The sequence below is a fragment of the Mercenaria mercenaria genome, chromosome 5, assembly GCF_021730395.1.
Source record: "Mercenaria mercenaria strain notata chromosome 5, MADL_Memer_1, whole genome shotgun sequence".
In the NCBI taxonomy this organism is placed as follows: domain Eukaryota; kingdom Metazoa; phylum Mollusca; class Bivalvia; order Venerida; family Veneridae; genus Mercenaria; species Mercenaria mercenaria.
This window is the reverse complement of record NC_069365.1, coordinates 79,169,651-79,189,203: the sequence shown is the minus strand read 5'-3', so window position 1 is coordinate 79,189,203 and position 19,553 is coordinate 79,169,651. Positions and strand designations below refer to the sequence as shown.

Genomic DNA, 19,553 nt, shown 5'->3' with positions numbered 1-19,553 from the left:
ATCCTTATTGCATGGTCAATTTTAAAATTCAATACAGCTAGTATTTGTAACTATTCTAGTCTGAATATTTAGGGAAATAACATACGTTTCAGAGATGATATCGTCGCTGCTCTTGACTTCCAACGGTGACAAACAAGATTACAAAACTCGCCCACCTACGAAGAAGCTGATATACTAATTACTTTAAATTCGTGAAAATTTTTGCCACAAGTGGTATCATCGGCCAAAAAATATGAGTAACAACTGAACTGATAATAATTCTGGATGTGCATTCGGCTAAATGAACAGTTAAGCACAGGGTGACATGAAAATTGACATATGACATGAAAATTGACATCGTGTTTATGGATCAATCTTTTAGGAATACGGATCGTCTTAAACGTCCAAGAATAAGCACTTGAACACTGACATGTCCATTGATGAATATAAACTCTTTGTCAAGTTTAGTTCGAGTAGGGACAAAATCGAGGTCATTGAGAGTAAAACTGACAATTGCATACATCTTCGAAACAACGAGGACACCCCCTCACTCGTCGCATTTACGGCGGGTGTGTATTGTACATTCCATTACTGGCAATCCTATTTGATAAGTAAGATACTGAATGGCCAATTCTCACGAAATCCGCATACTGGTCCTTGTCTAGCTTTAGCAAACTATTACGATGTTCAGTTGATCTTAAATAACTGTGTAGAAACATTGCATTCTACAGCTACATATAGTCTACAACATTTCTGAAGCATAAATTTGCTTTAAGCAGAGTTATGACGAATTGAATATTTGCCGTTCTTAACTCTTACTCTAAGTTTTGGACTTAAAAAGAGGTGAGCAACGATTCTATTCTTCGTCATCGAAAAACAAGTCGGCAAGGGAGCAGTCGATTTCATCCAATCATCGCGCTCTCAACAGGGTCGTGCCCCGGGGAAGATAACTCTACAAAGTCATAAAAGTGATGTCTAATGGTCATTTATTATACAAATGTAATAAGCTGCAGTTGATACTTTTCCATCAAATTGCATTAGATAAGTCTAAGATAATCTTTTCACTTTTCAGTTCAGTATGTCAAAATTTTCCTGTGAAAATATATAACAATCAGGATAAAGAAAACTCTGTATATGGTGACCGTAAATGTGCAATATATATCTTTTTTCTCCGAAATAGCTGTTGATTTTGTTCAAAACATGCCCTTTTCTTTCCCATACATAGGGTGGTTTCCCTCCCACGATCGATGACATAAAAGGCTGGTAGGTGTGTATGGAAAAAATGCATTAAATCTTAAAACAACTATGGAGATAATTATCAATTTAGTAACTATAAAACCTCTGGTATCATAGTGTCATAGTTAAAGGACTTTTTTGTGGCTTACCATATAAAAAGTTAGTCAACAATTTCTTGATTTGATCAGCCCCTGTTTATAATTTTATACATTTTGTTATTTCAAGCAATTAATAAATGAACGATTGGGTTTGTTTTGCCAATAAAATGTTTAGTTTAATCGGTAATGCCTGCAACCCTTGATTTTAACCATTGTTTACGACTGTTTCTAAGGCCTAAAAGAATATTGTTTGTTTCCGGTAGCATGCTACACCCGCACCCCCCTCCCCCTCCCCAAAAAAAAGAAAAACGTAGGGTAGGTAAGTAGATTTTTTGGAATTTTATCTTTACAATGAAGGAAGAGCAACACAAAGCAAAGTGTAAAACATAGCGAAAATATCGAACGCCATAAAATCATTTAGGATCGTAGGGGTAGGTCGGGATACCGGAAACAAACATTTTTTTAGGCCTAAGGATCCGTTCTTCCGTTCTTTCAAAGGGAGTAAATTGTATTAACATGATACTTATTCTGACCTTGTTGTATCAGAAATATTATCTTAAGAGATAATACCAAGATACATTTTTAAGAAAATGCTTTCAACACGTGGAATGAAATCAAGCAAATTTATGCCAGAGTGTTTAACCCTTACCAAGCTAAATTTCTATAATGAACTTGTCCGTCTTTCAATGTGACAGTACCATTAACTTTTAAAGGGGTGCATACCAAAAAGATATTGCCTGAGTAGCGAACAGTGAAGATCATGATCAGACAGCACGGATGTGCAGGCTGATCATAATCTACACTGGTCGCAAAGGCAGAATCAATCGTGTCCAGTATGATATTGTTAATTGAGTCTGTTCTTAAGATGTAGTGAAATGTGCAACATCCCTCACGCGACCTTGCACTGGTTTAAGCGAAGTTATTCTATATTTGCTTATCCGTGATATTATTTCATGTAACATGTTACACCCTATTTTGAACCTTTCTTTTTTTGAACTTTTCAGTTACTAATTTCAGCGAAAAGAAATGTTCCAACATCACAAAATGCTTGTCCCTAAAATCTGTTTTCAGACCCTATGTACTGTAGCGCTCGGATTATTCAAATATCTGAATACAGCTATGTCAGTCAGAAAACTTTCCGAATACCATTTTGTTCTATATTCACACTGTTTTAAGCATCCGCTTGCCTTAAGCAGCCATATATCAATTTGTTTCTATTCAACACCTGATGGCTAACAAGTTTGCATCCAATTCTAAAATTACAATATCAAGACTACCGAGATATAGTTAAATGCTTTTCTTGACCCAACACCACCAAGTGTGACTGCGTCGATGTACATGTAGACGAATGTTTTATCCCAACAAATGACAATCAAAAGAAATGCAAAAGTCAGTTTGCGTGAAAATAAATCATGAGATTATGTAACAAGTCAACTACAAGTATGTTTGTTTTATACAGTGTCATATGCAGCCTTTCAGTTTTACAAAGTAAACTGAAACCAGGATATGTATCTCCTTATGATCTCCTTATGTTTTATACGTAAGAGTATATTTACCTATTTGTACCTATTCAATCTTGACCTTAATATGTCAGGTGACTTAATATTTTCACTGCATACGAGATATTTTAATGAGTTTTAGGCGGTTGCGATTAAAACAATAAAATATGAATAGAAATGGAAATTGACAGGTAGGTGAAAAAAAAGCTTTACCTGTAGCGAGGGAGTCTATTTGTTTTTAATGTGACTTTTTTAAGTTTTCAAAACTTAATATGACTTGGACAAAAAAGTCTATCAACGTTACTTGCTCTGTCAGAACAAGGACACGATAAAAACCGCCACGACAGCCTAGTGGTTAAGCGTCCGCTTCGGGTGCGGGAGGTCGTGGGTTCGATCCCCGGCCGCGTCATACCAAAGATGTGAAAAATGGTACCAGTAGCTCCCAAACTTGACGCTCAGCATAAAAGCGAAACTGGCTTCTCTTCTCTCATACCCTCGTGGCGATGGATTGAGGTGTCGAAAGTGATTAATAGAAGTTTTTGAACTTGCTTCACAATCGACCTAAAATAAATTATGTATAAACTAAGAGCACGGAGGTGGATGAGGGGAGCACCACCTTTTGAGTGTTTAAAAAATTTCCTTCTTAAAGGTAAGAATATATAGATAGTTTTATCCTAAAAGCATACTAGAGTTCTGCATTTGACTTTTCAAACAATCATCAATGGTACCACTCTTACAAAGAATTAACACCCTCTCATTTTTTTCTAGGATAGTGTGATGTAATATGATTTAAACCTAGAGTAACTGACTGCCATATTTTCATTATTGAAAGCCTCTTAGAATTCAGGATTTGACATGCACAGATTTCTTAATTTTCAGGTGGAGGACCCCCGTACCCCCCTAAAACAGAAAGGTTGCAACACTTTAAAAAAAAATAGATGCGGCCATTTTATTCAAACGCAGTTCTCAAACAGACAAAAAAAATGAAATAACAATATTTATAATTTCTTACTCTTTACAATAAAAAATAAATTAGTTAAAATACAAACTTTTCTTTCTCTTAAAACTCAGCAGAATGCAGGATTTAGCGTTTAAAATACCAAACTTTTGTAGGATGTGGACCCTCCTCCGCAATCTCCTCCATTCTGGCCCCCAACTGTGAAATAACTCCTACACCCCAGCATACTGTGTATACACAATCTGATTCAAGAGTACAAGTATAATTTGAAACAACCTGTTTCTTATTCAAAAAATGTTAGTTAAGAGACTTACATATATTATTAAAGCAAATTACTCGATACACAACGTATTTCTTTAACGTGCCTGTTAGTTTTTGGATAACACAATTATTTTGAATTAAACAAAAAAAAAGAAATTATCTTTTGTGAAAAATATATTCTGATCTTCAAGGTCTGAAAATAAAAATTTCTGACTTTCACAAAAAGCGGAAAAAAACATTCTGTCTCCGAGTAAAATGCAAGCCACGCCGCCCCCGTCCCCAAGAAGTTTAAATAGTGGGCCCCTAAATGCTGTGTGTGTAGCATTGTCAGTCAATTATGTAAAGGCATAATCTTGATACTGTACGATTTAACAAAATACAATTACCGTGTCAAAAATACGAAAAACTAATGCTGTATTTTTTTATAGAATATCCTTATTGCATGGTCAATTTTAAAATTCAATACAGCTAGTATTTGTAACTATTCTAGTCTGAATATTTTGGGAAATAACATACGTTTCAGAGATGATATCGTCGCTGTTCTTGACTTCCAATGGTGACAAACAAGATTACAAAACTCGCCTACCTATGAAGAAACCTATATACTAATTACTTTAAATTCGTGAAATTTTTTGCCAAAAGTGGTATCATCGACCAAAATATATGAGTTACAACTGAACTGATAATAATTCTGGATGTGCATTCGGCTAAATGAACCGTGAGTTAAGCACAGGGTGACATGAAAATTGACATCGTGTTTAGGGATCAATCTTTTAGGAATACGGATCGTCTTAAACGTCCAAGAATAAGCACTTGAACACTGACATGTCCATTGATGAATATAAACTCTTTGTCAAGTTTAGTTCGAGTAGGGACAAAATCGAGGTCATTGAGAGTAAAACTGACAATTGCATACATCTTCGAAACAACGAGGACACCCCCTCACTCGTCGCATTTACGGCGGGTGTGTATTGTACATTCCATTACTGGCAATCCTATTTGATAAGTAAGATACTGAATGGCCTAAGGATCCGTTCTTCCGTTCTTTCAAAGGGAGTAAATTGTGACATGATACTTATTCTAACCTTGTTGTATCAGAAATATTATCTTGAGAGATAATACCAAGATATCGTTTTAAGAAAATACTTTCAACACGTGGAATGAAATCAAGCAAATTTATGCCAGAGTGTTTAACCCTTACCAAGCTAAATTTCTATAATGAACTTGTCCGTCTTTCAATGTGACAGTACCATTAACTTTTAAAGGGGTGCATACCAAAAAGATATTGACTGAGTAGCGAACAGTGCAGATCATGATCAGACAGCACGGATGTGCAGGCTGATCATAATCTACACTGGTCGCAAAGGCAGAATCAATCGTGTCCAGTATGATATTGTTAATTGAGTCTGTTCTTAAGATGTAGTGAAATGTGCAACATCCCTCACGCGACCTTGCACTGGTTTAAGCGAAGTTATTCTATATTTGCTTAACCGTGATATTATTTCTTATAACATGTTACACAATATTTTGAACCTTTCTTTTTCTTTTCTTTTTTTTTAACTTTTCAATTACTAATTTCAGCGTATAAAGAAATGTTCCAATATCACAAAATGCTTGTTCATAAAATCTGTTTTCAGACCCTATGTACTGTAGCGCTCGGATTATTCAAATATCTATATACAGCTATGTCAGTCAGAAAACTTTCCGAATACCATTTTGTTCTATATTCACACTGTTTTAAGCAGCCACTTGCTTTAAGGGGCCATATAGTGCCGCTCCCTTGGTTCTTTGCTTAACTGGTATATGTTTCACTTAATTCTGCACTATTTATAATCAGAGATTATATTTAAAGTTTACCGCGGTTGCAAAATAAAAAAAAACATACAAAGATATCAAATTAAAAAAGGTTATCTAGTCGGTAGGCAGACAACCCCAACAACAACAAAAAATGTCAGGATAACGACCAATTTTTCGGGGTTTTTGTTGTTGTTGTTGTTGTTGTTGTTGTTGTTTTCTAAATCAAATGGGTTATCTGAATTACATTACTTTTATGGCAGGAGACAATAAAAGCACTTTGCGTGACCAGGTTTTCAATTTTACAATATGAATTTTTGTATTTCGATACAACAGTTTAAGTTTACATATTTTATCAAATTGATATCAAAAGAACGCATTGTTATCCAGCTGATTAAGGGAAAGTCGTCACATACAATGAATTTTGTCATAGTATGGTGGCTGGTTTCTGCCATTTCGTGTTGGCGGGGCGAAAACACGAAATGGCAGAAATCAGCCACCTTGTCAGAGTGAAACATGTTACGACAAATTTTGATATAAATTGACACTGACATGTTTTTCACGAATAAAATTAAAACTTAGACTTGCACAGAGATCAAATACTGATCACATGGTAATGCAGCAAACTGAATGTGTGACTGATTTAATTCTAGATAAATAAATAATAGTGCTGGAAATATTTATAGAATTACTCACTATAATAATTAGAAAACTTTTTGTGGTACTTTCCTTTTATAATTAATTTTACGGAAAGTATGTCGAAGCCGAGCTACTAGTACGTAAAGGTCGTACTGGAGTATGAGTAAAGGTTGAATGTTGACCTCAAATATTTGATAAGGCCTAAAAAAATTTTTTGTTTCCAGTAACATGCTAAAAAAAATAGGGTAGGTAGGTCGATTTTTTTTTTTTTTTTTTTTTTGAATTTTTTTTATTAAGGTAAACTTTTCGGAAATTATTTTTGTGTCAAGAAAATGAATACAAATAAGGGGGTTATGCCTTTAGTGCATCAGTAAGTTGATTTCTAACATAACTGGCCTTGTTTAAAGCATAAAAAATGCAGTTTTGCAACTTTTTGTTAAAAAGTTGAAAAAAATATTCTCCAAGGTCATAAAAACATTTAGGGTCGGGCCAAAAATTTAGGGTAGGTCGGGATACCGGAAACAAACAACTTTTTTACGCCTAATTGACATTTAATCACGTTTACTGAACCTGATTTATCAGCTTCAAACCTGATTACCAGTCGGTTGTAAATATGAATATAGCGCGAGATATAAAACCACTAAGTACTTTTTCTCCATTTGAGAATGTTTCGAAATTAAGAACATATATAACAATTTAGACTTTCTCCTAGACTATGATGTAATATAGCCAGTCTATATCCTAGGTCCAAAATCATAATATTAGAATCAGTTCTGTGAGAAAATCTGTAAATTAGACTGGAATTTGTCACTTTCACATAGAATAAAAGATATTTTTATGGCAAAATCTTTATTATCAGTCTAGTGGCTAGCCTAATATCAATTAAGACTGAATTAAAATTTCATTCGACTTTAAGCTATATTTATGTTACTGGTTGGGAACAGTTTCCGGACAGGACCAGTTTCCGGACACATGTAATATCCGCTTTATTTCGTTGTTATTCATGTAAATGTTTCATCTATGTCATTTACATGTTTCTTTTTCATGTCTTCAACACATCGTTTTATAATAAGGATGTACAATGTTGGGCTTTATGGTGATACCTCACCTGTGTTTACAAAACAATTTCCTGTCTTTACGGGTCGTGACGATAGCATTGCACATGCGCAGTAGTTTACACTTGCTGAGGCATCAAGTAGGGAAAAATAATTAAACTACATATTGATTGTCTGCTGATAACGTGTGCTACTTTTAATTTCATGTTAATAGTTAAATAAAATGCAGGGCTGTCGATTTTTGCACTAATTTTATTCTATATCTATTGGGATTATCAAGAATTTGTGTTAGACGAAATTCGGGTTTTTATAGTCAAACTCGGTTTGCTTTCGTAGCTGCTTTTGAAAGTCGGGTTATGTTTCATGTGCATTTTTGAAGAGATTAATAATAAAAAATTGTGAAAAAATAGTTTCATTACTTATTTCGATATCAAACTAACAGCAAAACATCGTCAAAATATTTGTCCGGATACTGGTTTACCTCACTGGAAAAATAACTTCTTTCAGTGACCCCATTTGAGAACCCATATTTTACCTCAAAACGCGATGCTGATTACAACATCAGCTGCGGAAGGAGCTGAAGTTTGTGCAGTGTGGGCTTCATTTATGTCAAATATATTTTTAGGGAATAATGGAGCCGAAATATGAAAATGTGTCCGGAAAATGGTTCCCAACTAGTATATATACAGCGAGTTTATATCAACACGCATGAACAATACAGTCCATAAAATAAACAAACGTGTTTGTAAACATGGACGGATCCAAAAGGAAGGGGAAGAAGCATTTTATAGAAATATTCCGATACAATACATATCCATAGCCCTGACCACCAGTCTATTTTATTAGTGCAACATTTACAACAAACTCCAACGCAGTGATCTCCCTTGCCGCTTCGATCAATGAGCGAAGCGGCAAGAGAGATCACTGCGTTGGAGTTTGCATTTACAGTTGTAAACGAGTTGTACTGTATTGAGTTTGTAAAATGCAACCTAAAGTACATTTTATTAAAACCTTTAATTTGAGAATAACTAAAATATATTGCAATACTTTTCACGACAATTACAGAGCATTTTCAGGAATTGCTTAAATATTATGTTTATAATGCACTTGATAGTTTGGCAAATGTTATGTAAACCAACAACATTCCCATTCTGTTTAACTGCTGTTATTACACTAGTCCATCCACAGACACTTGGGGCTCGGACCTCCACACACCCCATTCTCCTCCGCCCCTGTTAAGTTTAGCCAATATATTTTAGCATTTCACCATGTATAAAGCATATGTGACGATCATAAAACGCATTTTGTAACATTTCAGCGTGTTTTTAAAAAATGTATTTTTACCATTAATGCTCTCAATACTACAAGATATGCAACATTGCACGAACAATGGGAACACTTGCTTGCGCTGGACCCTCGCTTTGTGTAGCGCATGTCATAAACCGGGAACCAAAATCGTTACTATTACGGCTATGTTAAACCAGATCATCACTTCTTTTAGACTAGCCACTAGACTGATAATAACTATATTTCTATATTTTTCCCTTTTTTGACAAATTCAATTTCATAGAGACAAAAGCCAGTCTATTTTAGAGATTTTCACACAGGACTGATGTTGAAATTATCTATGATATTGGACATAGAATATAGACTGGCTCAGTTCACTACATTCAATCATAAAAATGTAAAAAGATATATCATAGTCTAGGAGCTAGTCTACACTTCTTTATATAAACAAACCTCGTGTAACACGTGGTGAAGCGATAATCTGGTATAATGCAGTCGAAACGGTATCAATTTTGGTACCCGGCAACGATATGCGCAGTTCAAAGCAGGGATCTATTCGCAAGGAAGTGTTCCATAGAATTTAGATAGATTGATTTATATTATTTATTGATTTCTCGTCGGAATACAAACGACAGTTGTCGGGACCGGTGTCATTTGACAGAATGGTAACAGATCTGACGATTGATACCAGTGATTCATTGGTAGGGGTTCATTTAAACGTTTAACTGGCTATTGGTTCCCTAGTGTTCGTGAGATGTTTCATATCTTGTAATATTGAGAGCATTGATGGTAAAAATGCATTTTTTAAAAACACGCTGAAATGTTACAAAATGCGTTTTATGATCGTCACCTATGCTTAATACATGGTAAAATGCTAAAATATATTGGCTAAACTTAACCAGGGGCGTAGGAGAATGGGGTGTGTGGAGGTCCGAACCCCAAGTGTCTGTGAGTCCATCAGATTTTTATGAATCACGAAATCACTCAAAAAGTATTTAAGCACGTCTTTCTCGGTTATTTCATTCTTTTAGTGTGTGTATCCATGAACTTCAGTTGTACATCTGTGTAAGATGACTTACAGGCCCGTTGGGACGGGTGTTTAAAATTTTATTTGTAATTTTTCATATGTATAAATCAGTGCCATAAAGATGTCACTATAATAGAATACTATCTCAATCTCTATGCTATTTAATAAATGTAACACATATCAAATATAGAAATGCTGGTTTGCGCAAATGTACTGCGCATAAAAGTAATAAAAGAGTTGTGTTATTTTCCCCAACTGACAATCGACTGCAAAAACTTGTTTCTAGAACGTAATTCTCTACAAGTATCTTCTAAATTTCCGATCCTATAACAAAATTTTCATAATCATCAGATTAACAACATACATCGTAGATAGTGTTATCGTAATTAACAATATACCTGACACACGGTGTTGTCTTCTTTTTTTTTTTTTCTTTTTGGTATAACGCCGTTTTTCAACACTGTTTCAGTTATGTACAGCGGGAAGTTATGATAACCAGTGTTCCTGGATTATGTACCAATACAAACTTGTTCTCCGAAAGTAACTGCGAACTTCCCCACATGAATGAGACGAAATCAGACACAATGTATTTTATCAAATCGTCACGGAACACATACACCTTGCCCGGGGATCGAACTCATGACACTGCGATCCTACATTTACACTTTCCCTATTTAGCTAAGCGGTCTGATTGGCTGACTTTGTTGTCGGATATACTTGAAGATTAACAATATACCTGGTAGACTGTGTTGTCGGATATGTTAGCTTAACAAAATGCCTGGTAAATTTGCGTGTTGTCGAGTTTTAGATTAATTATCAACATATCTGGTAGACTGTTGCATATTATCTTAACAACATATCTAGCAAACTGTGTTGTCGGATATTAGCTTAACAACATATCTAGCAAACTGTGTTGTCGGATATCAGCTTAGCAACATCTCTAGAAAACTGTGTTGTCGGATATTAGCTTAACAACATGTCTGGCAAACTGTGTTGTCGGATATTAGCTTAACAACATATCTGGCAAACTGTGTTGTGGGATATTAGCTTAACAACATGTCTAGCTAACTGTGTTGTCGGATATTAGATTAATTTACAGCATATCTATAAGACTGTGCTGTCGCAGATTAGGTTAAGGAACAACATACCTGGTAGACTGTGTTGCCGGAGCTAAATCAACTGGACATTCTTGCAACTGTGGCACTTGCGTTGTCATTGTCACGAGTTATTAAACTGAACCAAAGACCTGTACACCTCGTGTTCTAAAACCGGTCTAACGAAGCGTCCGAAATTTAATAAACTGAACCAGAGACTGTATACATGAACCATCAATTAGTTCCAATTAAACGTCGATGGTTAGCCACCTAAACCAAATCCCCGTGTTAAAACTGCACATTTATGTCACCAGTTCTTTTAAACTGAGTATCCCATGTAAAAAGAATTCATAACTAAACATCAAAGAAAAATAGGACGGCGCGACGAGTTTAAGCTAGCTGTACTACAGTTGTCTTAATGTCAGTAAAAAATAAATTTGAATTCAAGCTAAGAGCAGTGTAAATATACGAGGGATGTTCGAAAAGAAATGCAACCAATCTTCGTATATTTTTTTTTTCGTCTTTTAAGTCACATAAAGGATTGTACTGTTTTACACTACTGTAGATATCGGCTTGATTTCAGAGATGCCGCTTTTGTTCGGATGTCTATAAAAATCAGCTTTGCTAGACAATTTATATAACAAATTTGTAATTAAGTAATTCTGTTTCTGTAAACTTTATCAAGTTCTTTTTTATTATTATTATTAGTAGTAGTAGTAGTAGTAGTAGTAGTAGAAGTACTATCTGTATCTTCTTGAAGGAATAACCCATTGAGTCTAAACATACGTACCTCGTAGTTTACAAAGGTATGAAAATCTGAACAAGGATTTAAATTTGGTTTGTTTTTTTTGATTTGGTTTTCGTAGGAAAACGTTTTGCAGTGATAAATAAAAAAAGTCATAATTACATGATTGTGAAAAAACTGCTGACATTTCTATTTTTAGAAATTTAATGAAAACTGAAATTTGTAAGTAGTGAAAAATTACCCCCACCGCCACCACTGAAAAAAAACGGGCAGGTTCAAAACGAGCAATATGTTTTAATAGGAATTCGAAAAAAGAAATGACAAAATCTTACAACACCCTAGAACGAAACATTTTTGTCCTTTTCTGAATACTTAGTCACCTTTCTATAATTATATTCCAGGAAAAAAGTGATAAAAATGTCACCTCTTTTAAGAACTTGAGTAGCTGCTAACGAGGAGACGAGAGCTTTTTTTACTCGAAATGAACGGGCTTTTTGAAAAAAAAAGTGAACATAGCTTGCAAAATACATACACAGTCGCATTACTTTTTGAACAGCCCTTGAATGTATGTTTTAAATAAAATAGTGTGCGCTCAGGTGTAAATTTATGTGTGGTTTGTTTTGAAATCGTAATTATTTGTAGTTTTGTCTTGTCAGTATTATGTAAACCATTTTTGAACATGTGCGTGTAAAAGGTGATATATCAATGTGTTATGATAATAACTCAGCAATAATAACTTTAAGTTAAAATTTGTTTTAATTATACAGTCAAACCAGTGTTAAAGATCACCTCTGAACAGAGACCACCTGGCTCTAAAGACCACATGTTTTGTTTCCCATTTTAACATTTACAGTGTATTTTAACCTGTGAATAAAGACCATCTCCCAACAAAGACCACATTTTGGCTCTCCCAAGGGTGGTCTTTATAGACAGGTTTAGGAAAGAGCCTGAAAAACTTAGGACTAGTTCATTGTTTATTAACATGCGCGGAGTAATTGAAATTGTTTGTTTTTTTTGTTTTTTTTATAAAATATAATTTCATTTGCTTATTTGCTCTGTAATTATAGCCGTGAACAATCTGGCAACAAGGAAGTGTGCATATTAATGTCATTTATTTATTTAAAGGTTCGCAGCTGTTGTCAGTTTCAAGACCACTTAATGTAATAAACTATTCGCCAATCGAAAACTGTGAGCAGTCTGGTCAGGATCCATGCTGTTCGCTAACGGTTTCTCTAATTTCAATAGGCTTTGAAAGCGAACAGCATGGATTCTGACCAACCTGCGCGGATGTGCAGGCTGGTCTGGATCCATGCTGGTCGCAAACGCACTATGTTGGTTTTTCTCATGGCGTGGCTCATATAATGCCCAGATTTTATATCTAAAATAAAAACAAAAAGGTTATTGACAGGCAGTAAATGTCCCCTGTCGGAAGGGACATTTGTCATACTTGCTTCAGAGGAATCTCATCTTTGTACTGAAATTTAAGCGAAGAACCTGCATTATCGTCAAATAATCCACCCTTATGAAAAAAAATGCATTTGAAGATTACAAAGGAACTATCTTTTATGACTGATTAATGGACAGACAAATGGACGGACATACAGATAAAGGGAGAAAATAAAATGATCAGTATATTATAAATATTGTTTTCTATCTATTCCTTAGTGTCATGAAAAAGAAATATATCTTGTACTTTTTAAAGATGTGACGGAATCCATCACTTGTGAGGATAAATGGATGAATATAATGAGAAGATAAAATAGTATGCATATTCTCCATAATATTCTCTTTAAATTATCGCAGGATACACATTTGTCTCATTTCTTTAAAAAAAATTGTTGTCATAGCAACCACATTTGTAACCATAGCAACAAAAATACCGTACATATTCTCCATATTGGCATCTATCAATGTATCAACTTTCATGAAGAAATACCTTGTACTTTTTAAGTTATCGCAGACAGGATCCCACTTTGTGTGACAGACTACTGACAGACGTTACAATGTCCGTAAGAACTGAAGCAAATTAATTAAATTTCATAAAAATGATTAAGTTTTGTAAACGTTCACTTTTGTACATAGGATATTACAAAACTGATACAAATCGTTCAAGAAATTTCTAGATTTCTCACCCGAAAAACACTTTTTTTTAAAAAATTTAAGAAAAAATTCTAAAATCAATTAAATGCATGATTAAAATTTAACAATAATCATAATAATTTTAATTGAGCAATTTTGTAAGTAGCTTAACATGAAAGACATCAGAACAAACCGTAAATATCATAAATACCCGTGCTTTTTTTCGAGATATTCAGGTACTAGTATTTCTCGAATTCATTTTTGCCAGGGGTAAAACTTTCAGAAAAATCATTATTAACACACGTTTCAAATGTAACGCTAATACTTGCAGTGACCTTGATCTTTTAACTACAGAGCTGATTCATGTAAAGAATATAGGTACGCTGCAAAAGTAGTTTTTTTTTCAACTACAAGTTGAATGTGTAATTATCAAGGTTAGTTCGTTTTAGAATTCTAAAAATAATATAGGCTGACAGTTGACAGTAGTATTGACCTGATGCATCTGTACTTCATAACTGAAAACCGAAAAGATTGCACTCGCGTATGAATAAACATTGAATTTACATTAACGTTCGTTTACTTCTAAATGAATCACGTTTTCTGAATCTGATTTATCATCTCCGAGAACGTCTGTCTTTAATTTCAAATGCCCTTTCATTTAAGCATTTAAATAAATCTATTGATGTAAATGAAATCGGTGAATTTTATGTTTTTCATTTTGGGACCAACAAGAATGGAGCATGTAAAAAGTATGTTACCACCGTAAGGAACTATTTTTTCTTGGTGGAAGAAAACCCTACGGTTACCCTTTTCGAGCATTATTTCAGGCACTGGCTGATACCTAGGTAGAACCACAGACCTCCCACAAGCCAGCTTAGTGGCTTCCTCGTATGAAAGAATTCTACACCCTTACTAAGGTTTCGAAGCCACAGTGATTCGAAGTCAACGACCTTAGCTACTCTGTCACGAAGTTTCCTTACGGACCAGCTTGAAAGAAAGACGTTTTATCAATTTACATACAAAGGCACTTTTCCGTGACATTAATTTTCGTAAATTTAAATAATTTCCATTTTATAGCAATCTGTCACCACTGATATGTGAATACTTACGGTCTTACCATGTGTTTTATAACGTCTGTCAATAAGTATATTTTAAATAATTTTAAACTCAATTAAAAGCATGATGATATTTAAGAATTAAATGTGATTTGTTATGCGTTTAAACGCGTATAAACCATATTTAGATTTCTTTCAAATCAGTGAAACGCGCTAGCGGTTCTTGGATGATCTGCAAGAAGTCCAAATGTGGTTGATACCCGTATAGACGCACACAAAATAACATTCAATTCTTAAATTTTCATTTTCACGGGAGCTTGCTACTAAAATAAGTGTTTTTCTTTCCATGAATATCATAAAATAAAAATAAATTTCAGGATATCGATCTTTTCAAGATCTAAATAGAACAGCCCAAAAGACCCGCCCTCGTTCAATTGTAATTCGCCTTCCGATAAAAATATAATTCCTGCATTTTGTTCAAAATATCTCTAAATCCAGTGAAAAATCATACTGTCGTGTCAATTCAGTTTCGATCTTTACAATCAGAAAAGTTAGTTTAAGCTATAATTAGTTGGGGTTTGTTTTTGTTTTTAATTTTTGCGTCCAATTTGAACGACGCTAATATTTTGACATGCTTTTATTACTGACGTCAGACTGCTATTTTTCGAAAAGGGCCGTCCTTGATATTATTACGCCAATGTTGTTTATATGAAAATAAACGCTTTTTACTTCCATACGAAATGTAAAGTGAATGCAAATATTTCAACTTAAATACAAACTCTCTGAACAAATAAGTTATTTGCTTCTTCATATTTATTCAAATATAAAATGAGATATTTTTCCAAATATGATATGGTGAACACAACATAGTTTAAATACATATCCAATAGGTTAATAATAAAACTAGTTGGATCTGGGGTATTGTATTCTGCTGTCGATCGGATCTCACGAAGCGCGCAAGCGCCCGAGTGTGATCCGTCCTTGCAAATTCCACGAGAGCCGAATACAAAATCCCAGATCTAGCTACTGTTGTAATGACCCTTTTAGTATATACCTCCACCTTTTTTGGTTACGGGTTTACCCCGCTACCAAAGTTAAGTGTAATTCTGACAATCATATAGCATCTTTATTTGATTCCAAATCACATCCAAAGGATGTTCATGTGCTAGACAAAATAGACCCATTCATGAACAATGCGGATTAATTATCAATGATCAAGCAGTTTTGATTCAATTTGTATCCATTCATAGATCATTGTTTAAGATTATATAAGATCTATCAATGATATGGTTTTCCAGCCCATAGTTACATCACAAGCTAGGTCAGACAGAGTTCATCTTAGATATGAGCCACATTTGTATTTGTTTTTCATTAATGTATATTTATAGAGGCTATTTAAACAGAAAATAAATATAACACAACCCGCAACCACCAGACATCCTAAGGCTTTGATTGTTGCTTAGTTATCGAACGAAATCATGTATGTTTGTCGATGTTTAAATATAAATAAGTGGAGTTTTTGTGTACTGTATCAAGTCATGTATACATATTAAATGAAAGTAGTCCGACAACATACACTTCAAAAGGTACAATACGGAACTTTTTCTACCTGTTCATATTTACTTGTGAGATACAAGCAGTATTCTTGACAGAATTTATAGATCTATATGTATATTATAGGATTATTATAACAGTAGCTCGATATGGGATGCGCGCCGAGTGTGATCCGATCTTGCAAAATCCACGAGCGCCGAATATAAAGTCCCAGATCTAGCTACTGTTATAATGACCCTTTTATTATATACCTCTACCTTTTTGTTTGTGGTTTTGTTATTGAACGAAATATCTTCAATATTTAATCAACTAAGTGAAGTTTTTATGTGCGCTATTTATCGAACTGTGTCAAGTCATGCATATTAATGAAAGTAGTCCGACAGCATACAATACGGAAGGTACAATACGGAATTTAAAAGGTACAATTCGGAATTTTTTTCTGCCTGTTCATATTTAATTGTGAAATACAAGCCGATTTTTTTACAGAATTTATATATACAGGATATTACATGAGTGTCTTTTCATATTGAATTTATTAGAGTTGAATAAAATGATAAAATGCGAGGCTCCGCCGAGCATTTTATTAAGTTTATTCAACGAGTTTAATAAATTGAATGTGGAAAGTCACAAATGTAATATTCTTTTTATCACATGTTAGCTTTTCCTGTCGAAACATCAAAAATTCAACTTTCTTTTACTATATAAACAAGTCAGTTTGACAAACGTCGCCTACCACTATAAACGACGTCGACGTCAAAGCTTTATTACACTAGTGTATTATCATTTTTATGTAATGGCTTTATTACACTCCCGCGACGTCAAACATGTGATAAAGGTATATAATAAAATAAAGTATGTTATTTGATCCATTGTGTAGTCGCATTATGTTAATGAATTATTCTAAGTTCTGAAGTGTTAGAATAAGCAACATCGTATCTGGTAGACTGTGTTGCCGGATGTAAGATTACTTAACAACATACCTGGTAGACTGTGTGGCAGGAGCTAAATCTACTGGACATTCTTGCAACTGTGGCACTTCCATTGTCATTGTCACGAGTTAGTCAGTAGAACCAAAGATCTGTTCACCTTGTATTCTCAAACCGTTCTAATTAGCGTCCGAAATTTAACAAACTAAATCTGAGACTGCACACATGTACGATCAATTCGTTCCAATTACGTTCTGATCGTTTTCCCCCGTGTTAATACTGCACTTATATATCATCAATTCGTCTAAATTCAGTTTCCCATGTAAGAAGAGAAATGAAAATATTTCATAATATCCATAATCATGCAAATTCATTAACTTGGATCGACGCGTGCTTTAATGTCAATATATTTAATTTCAAGCTAAGTGCCATGTCAATATATGAGTGATGTGAAAAGAAATGCAACCAATCTTCGCATTTTGTTCATCTTTAAAAGTTAGATAAAAAAGTAAAGATTGACGTTAGTACAAATTAAAGTGACATTATGCACACCTTACTGTACAAAGTGTGTTTTTGGTGAATGTTTTATAAAAGCAATTTGCGGTTGCTGTGCATTTAAATGTGTTAAATTAACGACAATGTCGCATAAGTACTTGAAGTTGGTGTTTTAGAGAATAAAGAAATCGGACTAATAAAATAATAGTTATTCTTCAATCTTCTACGCAATGATCTCCCTTACCTATTGCTATTGGTAGAGATTTCTGAAGTTGAAGGGAAGCAGCTCCTGCGTGCAGTTTGACTTTTCTTAAAAGGACTGCCCCAGTCAAAATAAGAAAAGTCATATTTGGAAAGTTATTATTTCGTACTGGTAACAGGAAGAGTTTGGTATATCGTGTTAAAAGCTATAATTTCCTCCATCCTTTTTACACACATATCTATTTCAGCTGGATTTTTACTTGAAAAATGCGTATAATTCCACTTTAAGGAATCAAATTATTACTGCTACGTCTGTCTGATAGGGGTACTGTCTTACCCACTAGCACTCAGAGGTAATACTATTTGGCAACTGATTTGGCACAGGCGCATTTCTTGGATGGCTGAGCTCTAGCTATAATCCCAAACCGAAAGTGGTATTATGTAATTATGTTTCTATAAACCTTAAGGATTTTTATATATATTTCTTAATACTGTATGTTCTTGAAAAAAAACAACAGCCCAGTGACGCCGACTCCAAACATATGAATCTCACAGTATTAAATGATTCGAAAATCCATACAGGAGTTTTCATAGGAAAACGTATTGCAGTGAAAAATAACAAGAGGGCCATGATGGCCCTATATCGCTCACCTGAGTAGAGTTGCTTGCTTGAACAAATTTCTTAGCTTATGCTTTAAAAACAACAAAAAATGGAGAGTGGGTCAAGGTAAAGATTATGCAAGATTACTTTTGAAATCTGTAAAAAAAATATTACAGGTGGTCCAAATCTTTTTGCTGTAGCTTAAAAACAAGAAAGTAGGTCAGTAGGTCACACTGATGGTCAGTTTCAAGACAGGCAATCAAAACTGTACATGTCATCCAATTTTCAAGGCTGTATCTTAAAAAACAAGAAAGTAGGTTCATGGTCACTGAAAGTCAGTTTTAAGATCGGTGTGCAAAACTGTACATGTCATCCAAATTTCAAGGCTGTATCTTAAAAAACAAGAAAGTAGGTCAGTAGGTCACATTCATGGTCACTGAAAGTCAGTTTTAAGATCGGCATGCAAAACTGTACATGTCATCCAAATTTCAAAGCTGTTTCTTGTTTAAGAGGGCCATGATGGCCCTATATCACTCACCTGAGTAATATGAGCCCATGTTTCAAATGGAAAACTGATGCTAAAATATTAGAAAGTAGGTCAGTAGGTTACATTCATGGTCATTGAAAGTAAGTTTTAAGATCGTTATGCAAAACTGTACATGCCATCCAAATTTCAAGGCTGTATCTTAAAAAACAAGAAAGTAGGTCAGTACATGTAGGTCAAGGTCACAGTAAGGTGACACGTAATCACTTGGGTACATCAGGTAAATATAATTAAACAGTCTAGGAAATATGATCTGATAATTTTTGGCCTCTTTTCACCCCAGGTGCATAATTTGAACAATCCTGTTAGAGGTCCACTAGGCAATGATACATACCAAATATCAAAGGCCTAGGCCTTGAACTTTCAGACAAGAAGCTTTTTATTTTTCCCCTATATATTAAAGTCTATGTTAAACTTGGGACCCCC

At 34.3% G+C, this 19,553-nt stretch overlaps 1 protein-coding gene across 1 annotated transcript in view; it reads right to left on the bottom strand.

Moving 5' to 3' along the window:
• The window catches only part of LOC123557720 (uncharacterized), a 64,904-nt gene extending 53,570 nt beyond the window's left edge, over positions 1 to 11,334 (bottom strand). The window contains exon 1 of the mRNA XM_045349364.2: positions 10,982 to 11,334. Coding sequence (XP_045205299.2) covers positions 10,982 to 11,049 — 68 coding nt within the window. The 5' untranslated portion in view covers positions 11,050 to 11,334. The remainder of the gene's footprint in view (positions 1 to 10,981) is intronic.
• Positions 11,335 to 19,553: the final 8,219 nt, after the last annotated feature.